General features: G+C 35.7%; 1 protein-coding gene across 2 annotated transcripts; it reads right to left on the bottom strand.

The window, feature by feature from the left end:
- Nucleotides 1–569: 569 nt before the first annotated feature.
- On the bottom strand, nt 570–5,451 carry LOC126815899 (uncharacterized). 2 transcript variants are annotated; one of them, XM_050541965.2, is made up of 2 exons: nt 5,293–5,451; nt 570–1,774 (listed from the first exon to the last, which is right to left on the bottom strand). In XM_050541965.2, coding segments are annotated over exons 1-2 (597 nt in total). In that variant the 5' UTR covers nt 5,294–5,451; the 3' UTR covers nt 570–1,178. The 2 variants fall into 2 exon arrangements, with proteins under 2 accessions (XP_050397922.1, XP_050397933.1); XM_050541976.2 differs by lacking the exon at nt 5,293–5,451 and adding an exon at nt 2,178–2,364.
- Nucleotides 5,452–18,521: the final 13,070 nt, after the last annotated feature.

Below are 18,521 nucleotides of genomic sequence, written 5' to 3'. Positions count from 1 at the left end.
TGTAACTAGTATACGGAAAGTGTCTGGGAGAGGTTCGCCATAGGGATTATATCCAGATAATCTTTCGTGTGATATGAAAGGACGCTGTCAAAAGTGTCATCTGCCATTTTGACTTCACTTCGTATTATTCACGATTTCATCTTTGGTGTTTTCATTACAGACGATGTGCTGGGACGCCTTGACATTAATCCGAACTGATATTTTACCTGGCGTACGTATGGACATGGTTCCATTTTGAAATCACATTTGTATTCTCTTCTATCTTCTGAGAAATGGTGGAGAGGGTGTGCGGGTGTTTCGCGTTATGGATGTTTCCCGATAATATTTAGGACAAATAAGGTACATATGGGCGTCGACCCCCAGTCGATTCATTGATTGGCAGTGAATCAAGAAGAAATTTGTCTGGCAATATGGAACAAATCGCTAACCTGTAACCCAATATCAAAGTTGTCACAGTGGACAGAATGGCCCCATATTTCGACACAGACCCGCATCCCCTTCCCGCTCCACAAAAAAACATTCTGACAGTGGTTTCCCTGAGCATTCTGATATTAAATTCTAAAGATTCATTAAAATATCAAAACATTTTATTTATAAAAAAAATAATTTAATTTACTCAGTAAAAAAGATGTAAAAAAACAAATCGTACAAAATATGTTATAGCATATTCTATATGCAATGTTCGTATCTTTCGTATCATTTCAAACATTGGAAGAGTTTCACATTTGGAATGCAAAGTCGTAGGAATGACATTTAGTTTAGTTTGAGCATTCACAAATTGTTCTTGATCACTAGGAACACTTTCGCCATTATTCTTGTTCTTTTTCTTAATTTCAAATGTTCTTAATTGTTCTTAAGCGTATTTTGGCGATACTTCTGGGAGGCATGTTCCCGATTTCTGGCGCTGGAGTACTGGACAGTCTCGGGATGTTATTGTTACTACAAAACTGAATAATTAACGAAGGAAGCTGGAAGCTTTTCGTCATTTCTTGACAAGCTGTAACAAGGCAACCCTTCTACGAGAAGTCTGTCAGTGGTGTGGTTTTCGTAACCGTTTACGTGTGAGCTTTTGGGAGAGCTCAGCACGTTTTGTCGGCCGTGTTGAATCACGTGACATCAAAGAGGAGATAACTCTGGGAGGTTAATCTGTGCCTCTGTAGATGGTGTGTGGTTGCTTCTTATTCTTCTCTTCGCAGATCTCGATAGAATATCACCGAACCCACAATTTCACCAGTTTTCATTTGACCTCCAAGGGGCAGACAACCGACTCTAGCAAATCCACCAGTATTTTCAATGATTTTCAGCATACCTCGGTTGTTACTGAAGCAGTCGACGTACATGCCAATGAAACCCAATTCGCTGGCCAGGTCCACAGCAGATTGTAAACAGAACTCTCCGATTCCACGTCGTCGTTCGGTGGATTTTACAATGACGAAGGGATCAGCTACGGTCGACCCTCGGTAAAAGCGGCTGATAGCTAGTATAAAAGAGGCGATCAGTTCACCAGTTTCCTTCAGCGTCACAGCAAAACAGTAACCGCCTGTGATATCTTGTCGGAATTCATTTTCGTTGGAGTATTCATCGATGCCGAATCCGTTGCTCTGTTGTGCAGCTTCCTGGATCATGGCAAAGGTCTCAGACAGCTGTTGGTCTGTCATGTAGCCGATGACTACTTCACGTCCATCAGGAAGTGACGTCAGGAAAGGTGAAATTGATGGCACGCGGCAGTTATTGCTGTTTAAATTTCTCATGTTATCGGTTGTAGTTAAACCCACTGAAAAGATAAAAAAAATAAAAATCATAAGCAAGCTGTTCTCTTATAAACATGACATTACGTTCATAGGAAAAACTGTATCTTTCAATACATGTTTATCTTCCTTTCAATACATGCTTATCTTTCTTTCAATACATATTGTAAAATAACAATGAGACCATTTATCAACAACAAATGATTATGGGTAAACTGTCATTTTTTATACAAAAATTCGTATCTTAATTTGTTTCCCTAAATATCGCGCCGAAAGTCACGTTTTGATAGCACACGTTTTGTTATCATATACACCGATAACCAGTGATAACGCACAATTTATGTATACCACTCTTGCACAATGATTGAGATAACTATCTCATTTTTAAAAATATGGCTACGAATTGATTTTCGAAAGTATTATCTTTACCTGGAAATGAAGATATGGTTGCGATGAACAAACAGATACGTTTTGTCACAAAATCCAAAAATAATATCCTACAACTAATAGATACAGTTGTGAGATCGTCATACAGAAGCAATCTCTGATATTCATAGTTAACGTGAAACACCTTACTCGAGCAGAGGTTAAGACGCGAATGAGCATGTGTTTATGATCAAACCAGTTTGTTCGTGATCCATTTATGAATACACATTCCCTACTGCCAGTTAAAACCGGTTTGTCATACATTTCAGATCAATAAATGCTCCCGTGAACTAATAATACGTGTTAATGCAAATGGCATTTTATGGTTCGTTGATTCTTAATCATGTTGGCGCACCTTGTTTATCAATTGAAATCATATTCATATATAGTCATTTTGTTCTTTGGCATATATTTAGAATTTAATATATATATGAAAGTGTTTAAAACCGTAATAAAAATCGGCATTCTCATGACTCATAAAATGCCCTCGTGGAGACAAGAGTCGGAGCAGCCGATTCATGACGCTTCTTTATTCCCCATATAAGGAGTCAAAGTACAAGAGATTTTCCGCCAGAACATTTCTTCTTAGAAATGAATTTCGAGTATTATGCATTCTTTCTTCCGCTCATTCGTAACTCTCCGCTGAACGTTGACCAGTTTTCTAGATTATTCTAGCAAATGGCTGAACTGGTGACATATATCTGCCTGTCTGGGGTTGATATTACTTCATCGCTTTATCGATCGACTTGGCTGGGGACTTTACCACATTGCATCATCTATTGTGTTACTAAATATAACCATGACCTAATTATACGCTGGCTCGCTTTTCAGACATGTGTTTATGTACGGTTTCTAAGTAATTTCTGAAGTGTTAAATGCAAATAGCACAATGAAATGCATTCCTTTCATGATATATCCTTTATTCTAAAACTTTTTATTATTGTATCTACATACCCGGCGGGACGGTTGCCAAATTAAAGATAAAACTGTTATTGAAATGGTAATATTAGTAGACTCGTGGCCTTGTGTCAAATAATAGATTTTTTTTATCAGATCGGTTGATAATGCGGTTTTATCTTTTAACATTTCAAAGTCCCCTAAAATAGAATCCATTTTTTTATTTCCTATGCAAATTTTTCCCATTCAATTATTCGTACATTATCCGGTGGTTCGATTTTATTAATTGGTTGTTTTTCAATAAACAAAATTGTCAGCGTTAAATTTGTATGGTTTCAATAAAATAACCCGAATAAAAGGGTTGCGCCTTTTATAAAATATGTTCATATAAAATTGTGTTTACACGAACAAGTATATATAGTTTATATCATTGTTGTCAGAAATGTTGTCCATATAAGCACATATAAACATATGAGTCACTGGGCCCCGTCTTTGTATACGATTAAAAATATATTTTAATACGTGTTTTTCGCAGGCTTGCGTCAATACACATTTCTGTGGTTATTCATTCATATCTATCTTTATTAATGCATGGTCTGATTTTATTTATAATAAATGAATGAACACGCATACATGGCCTTGGGAACATTTTGTATATTTTTATTTACATGTCCAAAATAAAAAGACTCAAAGATCACTTATTACTAAATTTATGCGCATAAAAGTTTTTTGGTTTTTTTATTCCCATTTATTTCTGTGGGGCAAAGTAGTCTTTCCAACTGTTTGTTTTGTTTTGTTTAATGTTTAGTTTTGTTGGGTTTTTTTAAAAATGTATTCAACATTTCTATAGTAAAGTATCTAGATCCGCATGTCCTATTTCTAGGCGCTTTCACTACGAACAATCAAAACCCAACGAGCTCGAAAAAAAATGGTATAACTTTATAGGTTGTGCAAGGAAACATCGCTTTGTGGAAATTTCCCACCTTGAAATATAATACCTACATTTACAAATAATATGCATAGTCAGGTTCATTTCATTTGTGCGATGTATTATCACAGCTAACTTGGAATTTGATAATCTTTAATTTATGCAAAGTCACAGATTGAAAAGATAAAAGCTTCTTAATAATAACGTGCATTTCAATGGGTCGGGACACCCTGGATCTAAATTTCTCGCTTGAGTTAACAATTTAAAAGGAATTTGTTCGTATGATATCTGTTGTCAATTGCTGACAACCGTCAATTGTAAAAACCTTTTTTTTCAAAAGTGTGCTTCACTAATAAACCAAAATAACGACCTCTATGCTTGGGTGAACAAAAAGAATTCCGCATCGTAGAAGGTCTGATTACAGGTGTCGTAAAACGAAAAGCAGAGCGCATCACATCATTATCGAAAACCAGTAACTTTTATACGACACAATACGAATCATTTATACCCTCGCATACTAAAGGTACACTCGCATGGGTAGAAAATAGGTCGCACCAATACACTTCACTGCAACACTGCACCAATTGTCAATATAGGACAAACGCATTTTTCTACATTTTCTTAGCAAATTTGATGTCTCCATTTTCGCGATTAAACCTGGCCTAGGAAAGTGCTTCATGATTATTCTTTTAAATACATCAACCCAATTATTCTTATTGTGGGTCACATGACATTTTTTACCGTTGAGAAATTACACCAAAGAAATATTTAGACACAAAATGACCCTTCAGTACTGATTGAATATAAGCGATTTTTCCAAAGAAAATTTACATTTGAGGTGAAATACAGTATGATACAAAAATTAAATTTCCAATGAAATTATTTTTGAATATCAACAGTTTACCATAATCATTTTAAAACAAGTTATATTCAATTAATATTCACAGATCATAATCATTTTAAAACAAGTTATATTCAATTAATATCCAGAGTTTACCATAATCATTCTAGAATAGTCTAATCTGTTAACATAGGAATATGCATATACAATTATGTTGGAATAATGAAATAAATTATTCCGATAAATGATAATAAAAAATCACAAAATTACTCATTAAGATATCTAAAATACAATCTTGTCACAACTAATCGTGAAATCTTCACTGATGGTAAAAATGTGATGAAATATCAATAAATATGACTAATATAACACACGTGATAAAGTACTCAACAGTTGATTGAATATGCATATTCAATCAAATAAACTAGCATTTAAACGTAAAAAATACTTACTTTTAATTTAATAAAGCTGTACAGCTAAACACAATTTGTATCAAAGTTGTAAAAACTGCTAAGTCGCACAAGTCAAGTCAGTGAAGTTATCAACTGTATAAGACAATATGAAGTTGACACAAGCTCAGTTATAATATTTCTGAAGTTACCGTGGCCTCGTTCGGCCTTTTATACTGCGACTGTTTGGTGTTTAGCGTCTGTCCACACAGTTAGCGACATCGCATGCGCGCTGTTGATAGCGAGCCAAAATCCCAGGCTGTCGCGTGCATATATCTCGCTCACTGTCTCTCTCTCTTCATTGTATACCACGTGACTTGTTATTATTGATTGCACGGCTTATCAGGTCAGCGACAAAACGGAGACTTTCCCTGTTATGGAGAAAATATTTATTTGAAAGTTATTGTTGAAGTTTTCAATATTTTTGTTTTGAATATCTAAGTTATGACTAGAAGATTTGAAGTACGAAGTCCGTGTCCTTTCGAAAATATATATTTAGGGCCAGGGAATAGCTAATAATGAGTGTGGAAATGCAGCGGGAACTCTGTGAGCCCGATCTGCGTATTTTTTGAGTGGATAAAGGGGGACACTAAGTAAACATTATATCACACTTCAAAGGTAACTTTGCTGATGGTAAAAAGATGATTAAGGGTACACGGAATCGATGCTAACTGGTCAAAATTCGCATGTTTGTAAAAAAACTAAAACTGTAGATTTCACTGGATTATATTATGTTGATTTGTTTTGTAGGGTGACAATCTGTAGGAAAATTTTATGCCAATAAATAAATACAGTGTAAAACCTTTTCGCCGGTTACATGGTAACGGCCCCATTACAATTGCATTGGCCCGACGTTTTCGCGGAAACGCTGTGAAAAAGCGTACATGGAAAACGGGCCTAACTGATGGTGTGTTCTAGTGTCAACCCAGTACGCCAAAAATGAAACTAAAATTAGTATACTCTCCGAATTTCGCTTAATCTTCCCAAACAAAAGTTTTATTGTATGGAGCTCATCACTAATGGATATAATTATATCAAATCAATCCAATACTTCATTTTGTTTTCAATCAAAAAGGGGATCATGTGGCTAAGTGGGTAAGACGCTGGCTCGCTAGCCTGGAGGTCGAGTGTTCAATCCCTTCAGATTTTCCGGCGTGGTTCCCCCTTGTCAGTGTTGCCGGACGGAAGGCCCGACAAGGACAGCTGTCTAGTCGTTCGGATGGGACGAAAAACCGAGGTCCCGTGTACAAATTGGCGTGCACGTAAAAGATCCCTTGGCAGTTGGAATTCGATATAAGAGTAGGCCGTAGCGCCGCTGCCCGGGCAAAATTTCCCTCATAGCACACTGTATGGCGTATGCCCGTCTCCATTAGCCCAGTTTAGGAGCAAAACAGTAGGACGTTAAACCCCATTTCATTTCATTTTCAATCAAAAAGGTTTTAGTTTCTTAAAGATCCCACAACTACACACAGACACTTTATATTGCCAAGTTTCTATTTGCTTATTGTTCTTATTGTAACGTTTTATTAATCTATGAATTTTATTTAAGTTGATAAATAACACACCTGGGCCCTTATTCACGAAAACTTAAACTAAGATACAATCGAAATTTTAAGAAATACTGCAATTCGATTGGCTGACCAGTAAAATCAATTTGCATATATCCAATGAAGTTGCAGTATTTCTTAAAATTTCGGCTGTAACTTAGTTTAAGTTTTCGTGAATAAGGGCCCAGTACGTGTACGATTGCACAAGAAATTGCCTGTGAAATGTGTGATGATTGCTATTTAACAGGATGTCCACTATACAGTGTAGCAGATAACCAGCTGATGCACGTAGCTCAGTACACAATAGAGTACGATAAAGTCGTGTTTCTAGTTAGTTATCTTACCCTGTGTCCGGCTTATGTCGACTTTCAGATATATTAGCTAAACCTGAACACAGACCTGCACATCTGCGGTTTTGCACAAACTGCCCTCAACAGAAAGTTGAAAATGAGTATCATTGTCTCATTGAGTGCCAGCGCTATGAAGAACTCTACAAGACAATTGTTAATGGGGCATTTGAGACCCAAAACAATACATTTTCTTTCGAAAACATGTTTAGCCCGCCGTTTGCTCTGACAGAAACAGTGTGTAACTTTGTGCAACATGCTTTCAAAATAAGGGATGTGACACCCACTTCTATATAAACATCCCCCCCCCCCAAATTACCTACAATTCAAAGACCTCTTCTTCACATAGTTCAAGCGACTATGGCATATATTCAAAACTTTGGTTTATATTCTGTACATACTCCCTCAAGGTATATAAATGTACATTTCATCCACTTTTATGTAATTTTCCCCCACTTTTTATATATTTTCCATCCATTTTTTTTTTGTTTTATGTATTTTCATCCACTATTATAATGTATTTATGATACTGACTGTAATGTATAATTTACATGCTTCCCGAAAAAAGGGTGTTTTATGTAATAAAATCTTTCTATCTATCTATCTAGGACCCGATTCATATACTCGCTGTCATTGTCTCGGATATTCCGAAATATTTCAACGTATGCTGTAACAACCCTTGATACTGTGAAGATAACTATTAACAGATACACGATATAAAGTTGTGAGAATAAAGTGTTGCATCAGAATTATAACATTTAGCAGAAATGTTGAATGGGATTTCAATCCTTCTATATTTGACTTTCGCTTTTCTTTTTTTTTAGCATTGTGTTTTTAGCTCAATTTCTGTTAAAGATAAACCACCTATTGTTTTTAACTTGGTTTTATATGTTAATAAAAAAAAATGTGCTTTTTTATATGAATTGACAGTTAACCACCAAATAAGTTTGAATACACTAGTCATATTCAAAACATACAAACAATTTAGTCTTTTATTTACTGCTAACCTTGAAACTTTCCCATAACACAGGGTAACATCAGATCTCTTTAAAGTTGGGGCACCACCATATAATGTATATAATGTTTATTGGGGGGTTTTGGGGGTTGTTTATTTTTTTTTGGGGGGGGGGGTTGTTGTTTTGTTGTTTTGTTTTTTTTTGGGGGGGGGGGGGCGGGGGTAGACTGTGTATAATTACTCTTTCTATAACATCTAATCCCACGTATCATTTGAGGAGTTCACATCGCCACTGGACGAATTCATTTGTTTATGTTTACAACCTATGACACTAATAGTCATACAAGACACAATATTTATATGTTTCTAGACACATCAAGATATATTTATCATTATAATGTAATTTATATTCCCCGGCGATTACTGCACTTGGTCTTTATTTATAAACAAAAACACAAACACCATTTATTTCTAATAAGCATGTCTTACAGAAAAACAATTTACACTTTTTTAATTATATCTCAAGGGATATCCCCACTTTAAAATTAGCCATTTGTTCAAGTGGGTTAATTTATGCATGTTTTAAAATGGTTTGTATGGAGATGTAAGGGATTATTAAGTATGTGAATTTATAACGAAACTATTCAGCTCTTTCTTTAAACGGATTGATACCCAAGATAAAAGCCTATTCAATGTGGACACATCCTATTAATTTATGATAAAAGGATAGGCTGATCTATTCATCTATTCATTGCAAGTCTGATATGTTTCATAACTAGACAATTTTGCATCAGTGATTTCCTACATTCCAACAAAATGCAGTTCCTATTGAAAGTAACATATGGTACATTTTTGCTTTTTGCCTTCTGTTCATTTTATAATGATGATGATAAATAAAGTATGAACATTGAAATTACCGAAATACATTAATGGTGCTAAATTTCTATTCCATGGCAACTAGAAATTGACACAAATGGGTCGCAACGCACAGAATAATATAATATGAATGTATATGAACTGATTTACATCCAATCGTTTCCGTTTTCACTGTAATTGCTACTTAGTTATGTTCGGCGAACTACTCGAAGAGTAAAAATTGAATGAAAGCCTTTAGTGTCTGGTTATTCCAGTCTACACTGACAATATTCTCCCGTGGGTATGTTTAGTCTCGTTCATCAAGACGCTTTATTACAAATGGCGCTTGAAAGTATTCAGGCACGCGATTCGTGTGACAGATTTAAAATTTTATTTTGTCTTAAATATTGGATATAAGAAGCCCATGGTTTCACGGTATGACAACACCAATGTTGATTTAAATTGACCAATAAGTCGTGTTTGCAATGTCGAAGGATGTGGGCGATATTAAGTTCCAATGTAGTCATTGCAACATTTATTCTTGTAACATGACAGATGTTTTTCGTAACCAATGAGTAGGAACTGGAACAAAAACGAACGAGTAGGAACTGGAACTGGCCTGCTTTCGGTCAGAGCGTTTCTTTCGCTGCTCTTTATCGATACATGAGTGACTAGTTCAACGAAATTTAGTGAAGCTTAACAGATCTGTTTGTTATTTTAAAGTTTTGTTTTTACTTTCATTCATGAACATTCGTCCCATAATTTTTCCATGACGTGAGCTAATGTTAGCGAACCACAGGTCCGCAGCCAATATTTGCTTCTGGATATTTATATTTTTAACGGTGCACGAGCCAAAGGTCATTACTCTTTTCAAAGATCAATAGCAGTATTTTGAATAGCATTTAACTAAAATATTTATTTTAGACGAGAAATTTCTAGAAATGTACCGAGGTTGAAGCTGTCAAAATATGACACCATTAAAACAAATAGTGATACGGACGTTTTGTTAATTGTAGCTTATCAAGGCCAAGGGTTATACAATACAAACATACATCATAGATTTGCTAGTTATGTGAAGTTCTCAAATGGTATCAAGTGTTCTAGAAAAAGTAGCTTACGTTACACAGTCGGGACACTGGGCTATAGAATCTGCCGAGTTTGAATTTCGCCGTGCGTCGATAACTTTAGGGTTACAATTTCATATTTTCTAAGGAAGTCAAAACATAATTATTTCTATGTCTTTTGCTCAATAGGCTGTCAACTCACTATTATACGATCATAGGTTGTCCTTCTCACACTTAGAAATCTTCACACCGGAAATAATAACACAATTACCTCCCTTGTTTTCCTAATCCCCACCATGGAATAGCTATCTTCAAACGTTTGAATTTGAAGTTGAAAATGATATTTTTGCCAATTTCTCAACTGGCAATAGTGAATTATATGATTAATAAGATTGTTCTTTAACAAGGTAGGACTGTTTATAGATACCATCTATTTTATGGCTTTATTTTAATACATTTTAAAAATATAACTTAAAAATATGAAATTGTAACTTTAAAGAACGCCCTTCACTTGTCAGGGTTGACGACTGTGGTTCTGACAAGTGTTGCCTAGTCGTTCGGAAGGTATAAAAACCCGAAGTCCATCCGTGAACAGATTGGCGTGCACGTAAAACAAACATTGACCTTTGGAAATCACGAAGTTTTACCGTTACAATTTTGTTAACTTTGCCGTAATTTGTAGGGGTATTTGAACCAATATCACGATCGCTCAAAAGTTTAGACGACAGATTTGATACGTTGATATTGTCTCTTTGGTGAGTTCGCATAGTTAACAAATTACGCATTAAAGTTGATATTTTACATGGGTATGACCTCGTCACCGCATTTTAAATTGCGCGAATGCTTTGCGCATATATACACTGAGAATTCATAACATAATATGTATTTTGAAAACAATATATTTTAATTGAATATTTGATAGGTGACTTTAATTCTGTTTCATCCGGATTCAGCCTATAATTTAATAAAATAGGTTCGAATTAATCATTCCTGCGAAATTTGTTTTTGTTATTGTAGACATGTCGTGAGCCAAGGTGACCAAGTGAATAATAAGTATTGTTTCCCCTTAACTCACTGGTGCAGGACGGAGGTGCTGACAAGGAACGGCATCTAGTCGTTCGGATGAGACGAACGTAATCGAACCGTTGACAATTGGAATTTGACGAAGTGTAGGCGGAAACGTGGCTCTCCAAGCAAAATTTCCCTCATAGCACACTGCATGACGTATGTCCGTCCATATTATAGCCCCCTGACAAGGACAGCTGTCTCGTCGTTCGGTTGGGACGAAAATCCGAGGTCCCGTGTACACATTGGCGTGCACGTAAAAGATCCTCTGGCAGTTGGAATTCGATATAAGAGCAGGCAAAATACTCCACATAGCACATTGGATAGTGTATGATCGTCTTTATAAGAGTAGGCGATAGTGCCGCTGCAAAATTTCCCTCATAGCACACTGTATGGCGTATGCCCGTCTTCATTAGCCCAACATAGGAGCAGAACAGTAGGACGTTAAACCCCATTTCATTTCATTTTCATTTCATTTCATTAGCCCAATGGGAGCAGAACAGTAGGACGTTAAACCCCATTTCATTTTATTTTATTATAAATCCGGTTGGCGACGAAAGATCAGACGATAGGCCCAGATCATTTGTAAACACATTAATTTGCAATATTTCAGTATAAGTACAAATACGAGAGTGCAAGTTTATATGTTTACGAAATGAAATGAAATCAAATCAAATGGGGCTTAACGTCCTACTGTTCTGATCCGACTGGGCTAATGAAGACGGACGTACGTCTTAGTGCGCTATGAGGGACAATTTGCCCGGACAGCGGCGCTACGGTCTACTTTTGTCTCATCCGAGCGACTATACTGTGTCCCTTACCGGACCCTCTGTCCTGCACCACGCCCGAATATTTGAGATGTTTACTCCAATGAACAGTCATTACAATATATCTATATCAAATCATTTCACACATACTAATTTACACAAAACACTCGATGACATTAGTCTAGATTATCATGTCTTTTATAGTATGATTGCGTTCAAATTCTGTTTGGGTTCAAATTTGCTTCTATTATCGCTATTAGATTTTCTAGTCCACATCTTATTCCACTATAACAAAAATGTCTAATTTTAATAATTATTTAAGGTTTATTTTTAATATAAGACACATATTACTTGAATTGAGTAAACATATAAGTATGGCTGTTTGATACAGACAGTTTAAAGATGTATTATGTAAGATTTGGATAAAGAACTGGCAGTTCTCCCTATAATAGAAAATGAAGAAGGGATATAATAAAAAAAAAAGGTATATAATGAAAGAGGAATATATTGAAAATTTCAGTCAAATTATTTTTTTTTCTGGGCAATGTTATGAATATCAATTTTTAAAATAAATTATTAAATGGCGATCTTGTTTCAATCCATTAACAATAGCGGCCATCCGATGACATCGAGGGTTGATTATGGGCCTGTCATGTTAATAAATGTCTAATTAATAATTTATATAACATTTGAGTTCAAAATAAAGACCCGCATAAGGCAGATAGATTTAGGTCTTACATAATATACGCTTCCCGGTTTTATTTTCTGTTCAATCGAGACATTAAACAAACCGACTATCGTTTAAACACACATTATGCAAGAGCTAAATCTGCGTATTGCAAGTCAATCTTTAGGCCTGAAATGTTATCTAAATTATTGATTAGACATTAATTAACTTATCCAGAGCATAATCAACTCTCGATGTCATCGCCAGTCTGAGATATTTACTGGATTAAAATGCGATCTGCTGCTCAACGCTCATTGATAATTAAATAAAAAAATGGATAATCGAGACTTTGTTTTTCATCGTACCGACTTAAGAAATGATGATCGAGCCTAGGACTAAATTTCAATCGTTAAATTCTCGGTTCAGAGTGGATCAATTTGACTATTATAGTGAGAACTGCCAGCTCTTTATCTAATCTCCCATAATGTATCTATAATATTTCCAAATTTATAAACGATATTCTAATCGAATAGAGCTTGCTCAATCTCCCATAAAAACAACACATCACATCTACCCAATCCAAAATTGTATTATAACCTACATCAAATAGTTTTAACACCTTTAAATCAAAAAGAAGCACAGTGTACTAGTCTCTTGACTGGAATGTCCAGGTTTGACAATGATCCTAAAAAAGGAAATTAAATGAAACTTGACGTCCCCTTTTCTGCACCAAACGGGATAATGAATAGGGGAACCTAGAAAAACTGTTCGAATGGGACGAAAAACTGAGGCCCACCCGAGTATACATTGGCGTGCACGTAAAAGAACCGTTGATAGTTGGAATTCGACAAGATCAATTATTAAAAACGCCTCTGCCCGGTCACAAAAATCCACCTCCTAGCATTGCAAACGATACCATTTTAAAAAGGCCGTATGTCTCACAATGACCAAAGTATTGCGTTGACGAGAATAACACACATGATATTTATGGTAACTTCTATAATATCAATCGCTGTTTTAAGAGTATACTATTTTAAAATGTTGATGTATAAATATGTACAGATTAGAATTTTTATCCATACTGGTGAGTATATTTAGCTGTAAGAAGATCATGTCGATTTTAATTTCAATTTACTTTACAATGTGATCGCAAACAGAAATATAATCCATATTAATAATAAGCTAAAGATACCCTCCCACGTACAAAATGTGTGATTTGGTGATATATTTAGACTAAAAACATATTCAAATTAATGTATCTATCAACTGTTTGGTTCGAATCACTCTCAAAACTGCTTATTGGAAAAAAAAACTACCTCTTGCCGTAGAAATGTATTTTAGGCAGACTTGTTTTGCATGTAACTTGATTGAGAGAGGGCCCATTTACAGATTGTATTTGTCGTTACTTGTTGTCCATTTGCCATACATATCAACGCCTAAGTAAATTCCTAGATTATCTTCTGTCAACCTCTTTTTTTCCGCCGTTTTATCGCAGTCTGTTGTACGTTTAAATCCCTCACTGTTCCCACAATGGCTAACCTTTCTATCAAGAAATAACAGGCGCCCCCTAAGTCAAGCTGGCAGACAATAAGCCATCGGGTTACCAGTTACTGATACTCTGACATTTTTGACCAGTGCTTGTTTTTAGAAGAATACAGTATTTTTCTAGCAAGATTGAGCGTATCTACTATCCATATACCAAATAAGCCATATTTTTATTGGAAATAACTGCCCTATAAATACATTCGTGGAAATGTATCTTTAAATCGTCAGCAACATTACGACATATTTACTAATTGGGATTGAACACTAGATTCTGTCATGTTCGGATCAAGTTTGATATTCGGCTCAGCTATACAGTTCTGTTAACTTCAAACTGCTGTACGTACAGACAGCAACGTAGGCTAAGTGGGGTGTAGACAGTAGTGTGTGTGGGATATATTTGTTCATTTTTAAGGGATCGTATATGTCTCTGCTTACGTGAGAGGTTTTGTAAGGGAATAGCATATGAAAAATGATCTTGGCCCTGTTGTGAAACGTTCAGGGCAGGTCATTAAACCATATCCAATAACACGTACTTATACCTGAAAACATTTGGCCCCAATAATGATTTCACATCTTGATTTTCTTAACTGTCAGCAAGGTTCTATCCATGAACATCGAGGACCGGTTGGTAGCTAACGTACGTGATTTTGTTCGTGGCTCTTTTTTCTCTTTTTTTTTTTGGGGGGGGGGGGCACGTTTCACCACTCTTTTGTTAAGTTTAAGCAAAGTAAATGTTTATTGGCCCTGTGTCCTATTGCATCAACAGTCTATACTTTTTGTTAGTCGGGTGGGGTGGGAGATCTTTTCCATCCGCCGCATTGCGTCATCAAGCCTTACACGTTATAGTAACAACAATTACTCACTATTAAGGGACTGTATTTATTGATAAGAACCGAGAATATAAATTATTTTTAAATTATATTTTATTATTTGGTGACTCACCGTCAACAACAATTACTCACTATTAAGGGACTGTATTTATTGATAAGAACCGAGAATATAAATTATTTTTAAATTATATTTTATTATTTGGTGACTCACCGTCAGTAAACTATTATCCCTTTTTCATTCATGTAAACAACTTTTTTAAAGACTATATGGACTGATGACTAATCCCTTAATAAGCTATTTATTTATGATAATCCCAGCTTAGTATAGATAACAATGATATAAGATATAGATAACAGCGATTATATATAGTAACACAATAGTTTGTAAACATAATACTTATCAATCAAAAAGTTACAGTCCAGTTTTCCTACTTTTTGTAAACCGATAGTGGGTTGGGTGGTCGAATGGTCTAACGTATGCAGGCAGGATGGGCAAATTAGAAACTTCATGGTGTGAAAATTCGGTTGGATGGGGCGATAAAGCAGAGCCCGTGTTACAAATTGGTAGAGACCAATAAGGCTCCCTCAGCAGTTGGAAGTTGGAATTCGACACTAACTAGGTCACCCCGTGATGAACAATTCGCAAGCGAACATGAATCTTCGTGGCTTCAGCGGTGGAAGAAAACCGGGAAAATACGGAAAATCCCCACGAGAATTCGGAAAGTCAATTGTCACATTAATGAATATACCAATGTTGTTCTAAAAATAAACAATTATGTCATTTTATGATGATTAACATATGTAAGTGAAGTTACACCAGTTGACATGTGAACTGTTGAGAAATGATTTTTGATGGAACGGATGTTTAAAGATACATTATGGGAGATTAGATAAAGAGCTGGTAGTTCTCACTATAATAGTTAAAAAATAGATAATGTAAAGGGAATTTGCTGAAAACTTCAGTCAAATTGATCCACCCTGAACCGAGTATTTAGCGATTGAATTTTGGGCCTCGCCTCGGTCAATATTACTAAAGTCGGAACGATAAAAAAACATAGTCTCGATTATTCAGTTTTTATTTAATCAGAAGCATCAGACCAGGCTCTAATCCAGTAAATATCACAGGCTAGCGATGCCATCGAGGGTTGATTATGGTCTGGATAAGTTAATTAATGTCTAATTAATAATTTACAAAACATTTCAGGCCTAAAGAAAGACCTGCAACTGTCAGATTTAGCTCTTGCATAATGTATGTTTAAAGATTATGAAAAAGCTGATCAATACTCCCTTAATTCTATATTCTCGATTTTGGTTGCATGATGCTCTAATCAAATGTGTTGGCTATAATGTGTTCATTACGTAAGATTAGCTAAAGTCATTTTCATTTTGGGGGGTTTAAACTGTCGAGAGTTAAAATAAAATCGTTTATTATTCAACATTTAATAATTAAAGAATTGTGAGAGAGTTGGCAACGTACCTTCAAAATTATCACATGCTATACAAAAATAAACTGTAACAGAGGTTATGTCGCTTTAAACCCCAGTGGATTATTTTATTAAATCGTAATATAGTATCATGATACAATCCGACAAGGGTTGTTCAAGATTTCGGGTAATAAATAATTTAACATTTGCGGGGGAGTTGGCAACATTGATCCAAACGTACCTTAATAATTATCATATGCCTTATATAAATTAATTGTAACAGAGACATTGGGTCATGACATAAATTCGTCTATTGCATCAGACTCAATCCTTAGGAATTTACGTAAATAATACTAAGATCGTAGAAAGGAGTGTAAAGAAGGAATTTGTCACACGTCCAGCACCGTATTTGACGTGTGAGAGTCATGTTTGACCTTACGACCTACCTAAATCATGTGAGTAGGTTTAAATGGTTCTTTAAATATTTGTGCGTTTTACACACTGATGCAATAATTTGATGTGTGTGCTCGATAACATATATAAGAATTGTATCCTTGATATCAGAATACATGGTTCGTGAGGTTGTGTGCTCAATAACATGCAGTGAGGCAGTGATGCCGTGTGCTTACTAACATGCACAGATGGGCAGTGAAGTTGTGCTCATGATGAGTCATTGACATGTCGTATATGTGTAGTGATGTAGTGTGCTTAATATCATGTTTTGCTTTATATCATTATAACAGCAGTCGGGGTTTTTTTTTAAATAGACGCAAAAAATCTGAGAGTGAGAAGCGATACAAGAATCTGTTGATGTTTTTAAAACACTTTGACATAACACATGATACAATTATATGGAACTATATGACACAGCCCGTTCACTGAACATCGTCAATAAGGCTAAAGGGGTGGTATAAAGTAACATGGCACTCTATGTTTATCATACTAATTTACTTATACCTACATTATATTTTTGTTTGATTTTATTCGGTTTGTTTCTCTGTTAAAGACATGTTTAAAGACATATTATGCAAGAGCTAAATCTGCCTATTACAGGTTTTTATCTTGGCTTCAAAAGTTATATAAACTATTATTAAGACATTTATTCACATGGCAGGACTATCATCAACTCTCTAGAAATTGGGATGGCAGAGATTTACACGGATTAAAACAGGGTCGCCATTTAATGATTTAATTTAAAAATTGCAAATAAGTACCGTTGTTACGATAATAAACAGTCTATGTCACATCTTGTCAAATCTGCAAACGCTGATAACCTGGCTCAGAATAAAGTAATTTGAATCAAATTTTTAACATATTCATTTTGCACAATAATTATAGCAAGAACGACCAGCACAATAGTAGGTCTACCTTTGGCCTTGATTAGCTAGCCAACAATGGCTTTTCATTGGTAGGTTGATCTTCGCATTATTGAACGGACCATATACAAGTTGTATAAATAATGTACAATTGGCATAGTATCCAGGCGCGGATCCAGGGGGGGGGGAGGGCAGGGGGCCGTGCCCTCCCCCCTCAGCCCCAGTGAGACTGGTCATCACTGTTCAGACCAGCACCTGCAGCCAGCAATGGGATTCCCAGATTTTAGTTTCTGTTTAGGGTCGGTATCATATGATAAGTAGGCCTAGAGTTTAGACCAGTACGAGCAGCCAGCAATGGGATTCCCAATGTATGCCCCCCCCCCCCCTCGACAAAATCCTGGATCCTGGCCTGGTATCTCTTACGATTTTTGAAATAAATCATACGTGCTTTTGAGCAAGTAGTTGCCACATGTTGCTCCACCTGTGGTAGAAAGCGTTCTGTCCAACGAAATTTTGGGGAAAAGTTAAAGCCGGTCTAAGAGACGAGAATTAGCCTAAAAGTCCATGGGAACCTATTAGGTGGTCTGTAGCCAATTGTCCACCGAGTTATCTCCCATCTATAGACTAGAACAAAAGACCCAATAAATTGTATTGATAAGGTGGACAAGAAGTGTGGAACCGTTGGTTTTAGACAGTTACTATCGAAAGTCAAGAATGACAGAACGGATCGATGAACGTAACGAATTTACTCGTGAACAAAGTTCTTGTCACTCCCCGCTCATTGAAAAAATTAACTTTTGTCATCACTTCTATGCATCTTGTCATTTTCTTTCGATTTTTTAACCGGAAA

Source organism: Patella vulgata, chromosome 1 (genome assembly GCF_932274485.2).
Source record: "Patella vulgata chromosome 1, xgPatVulg1.2, whole genome shotgun sequence".
Lineage (NCBI taxonomy): Eukaryota > Metazoa > Mollusca > Gastropoda > Patellidae > Patella > Patella vulgata.
Note: the sequence above shows the minus strand (reverse complement) of the source record. Positions and strands in the feature narration are given on the sequence as shown.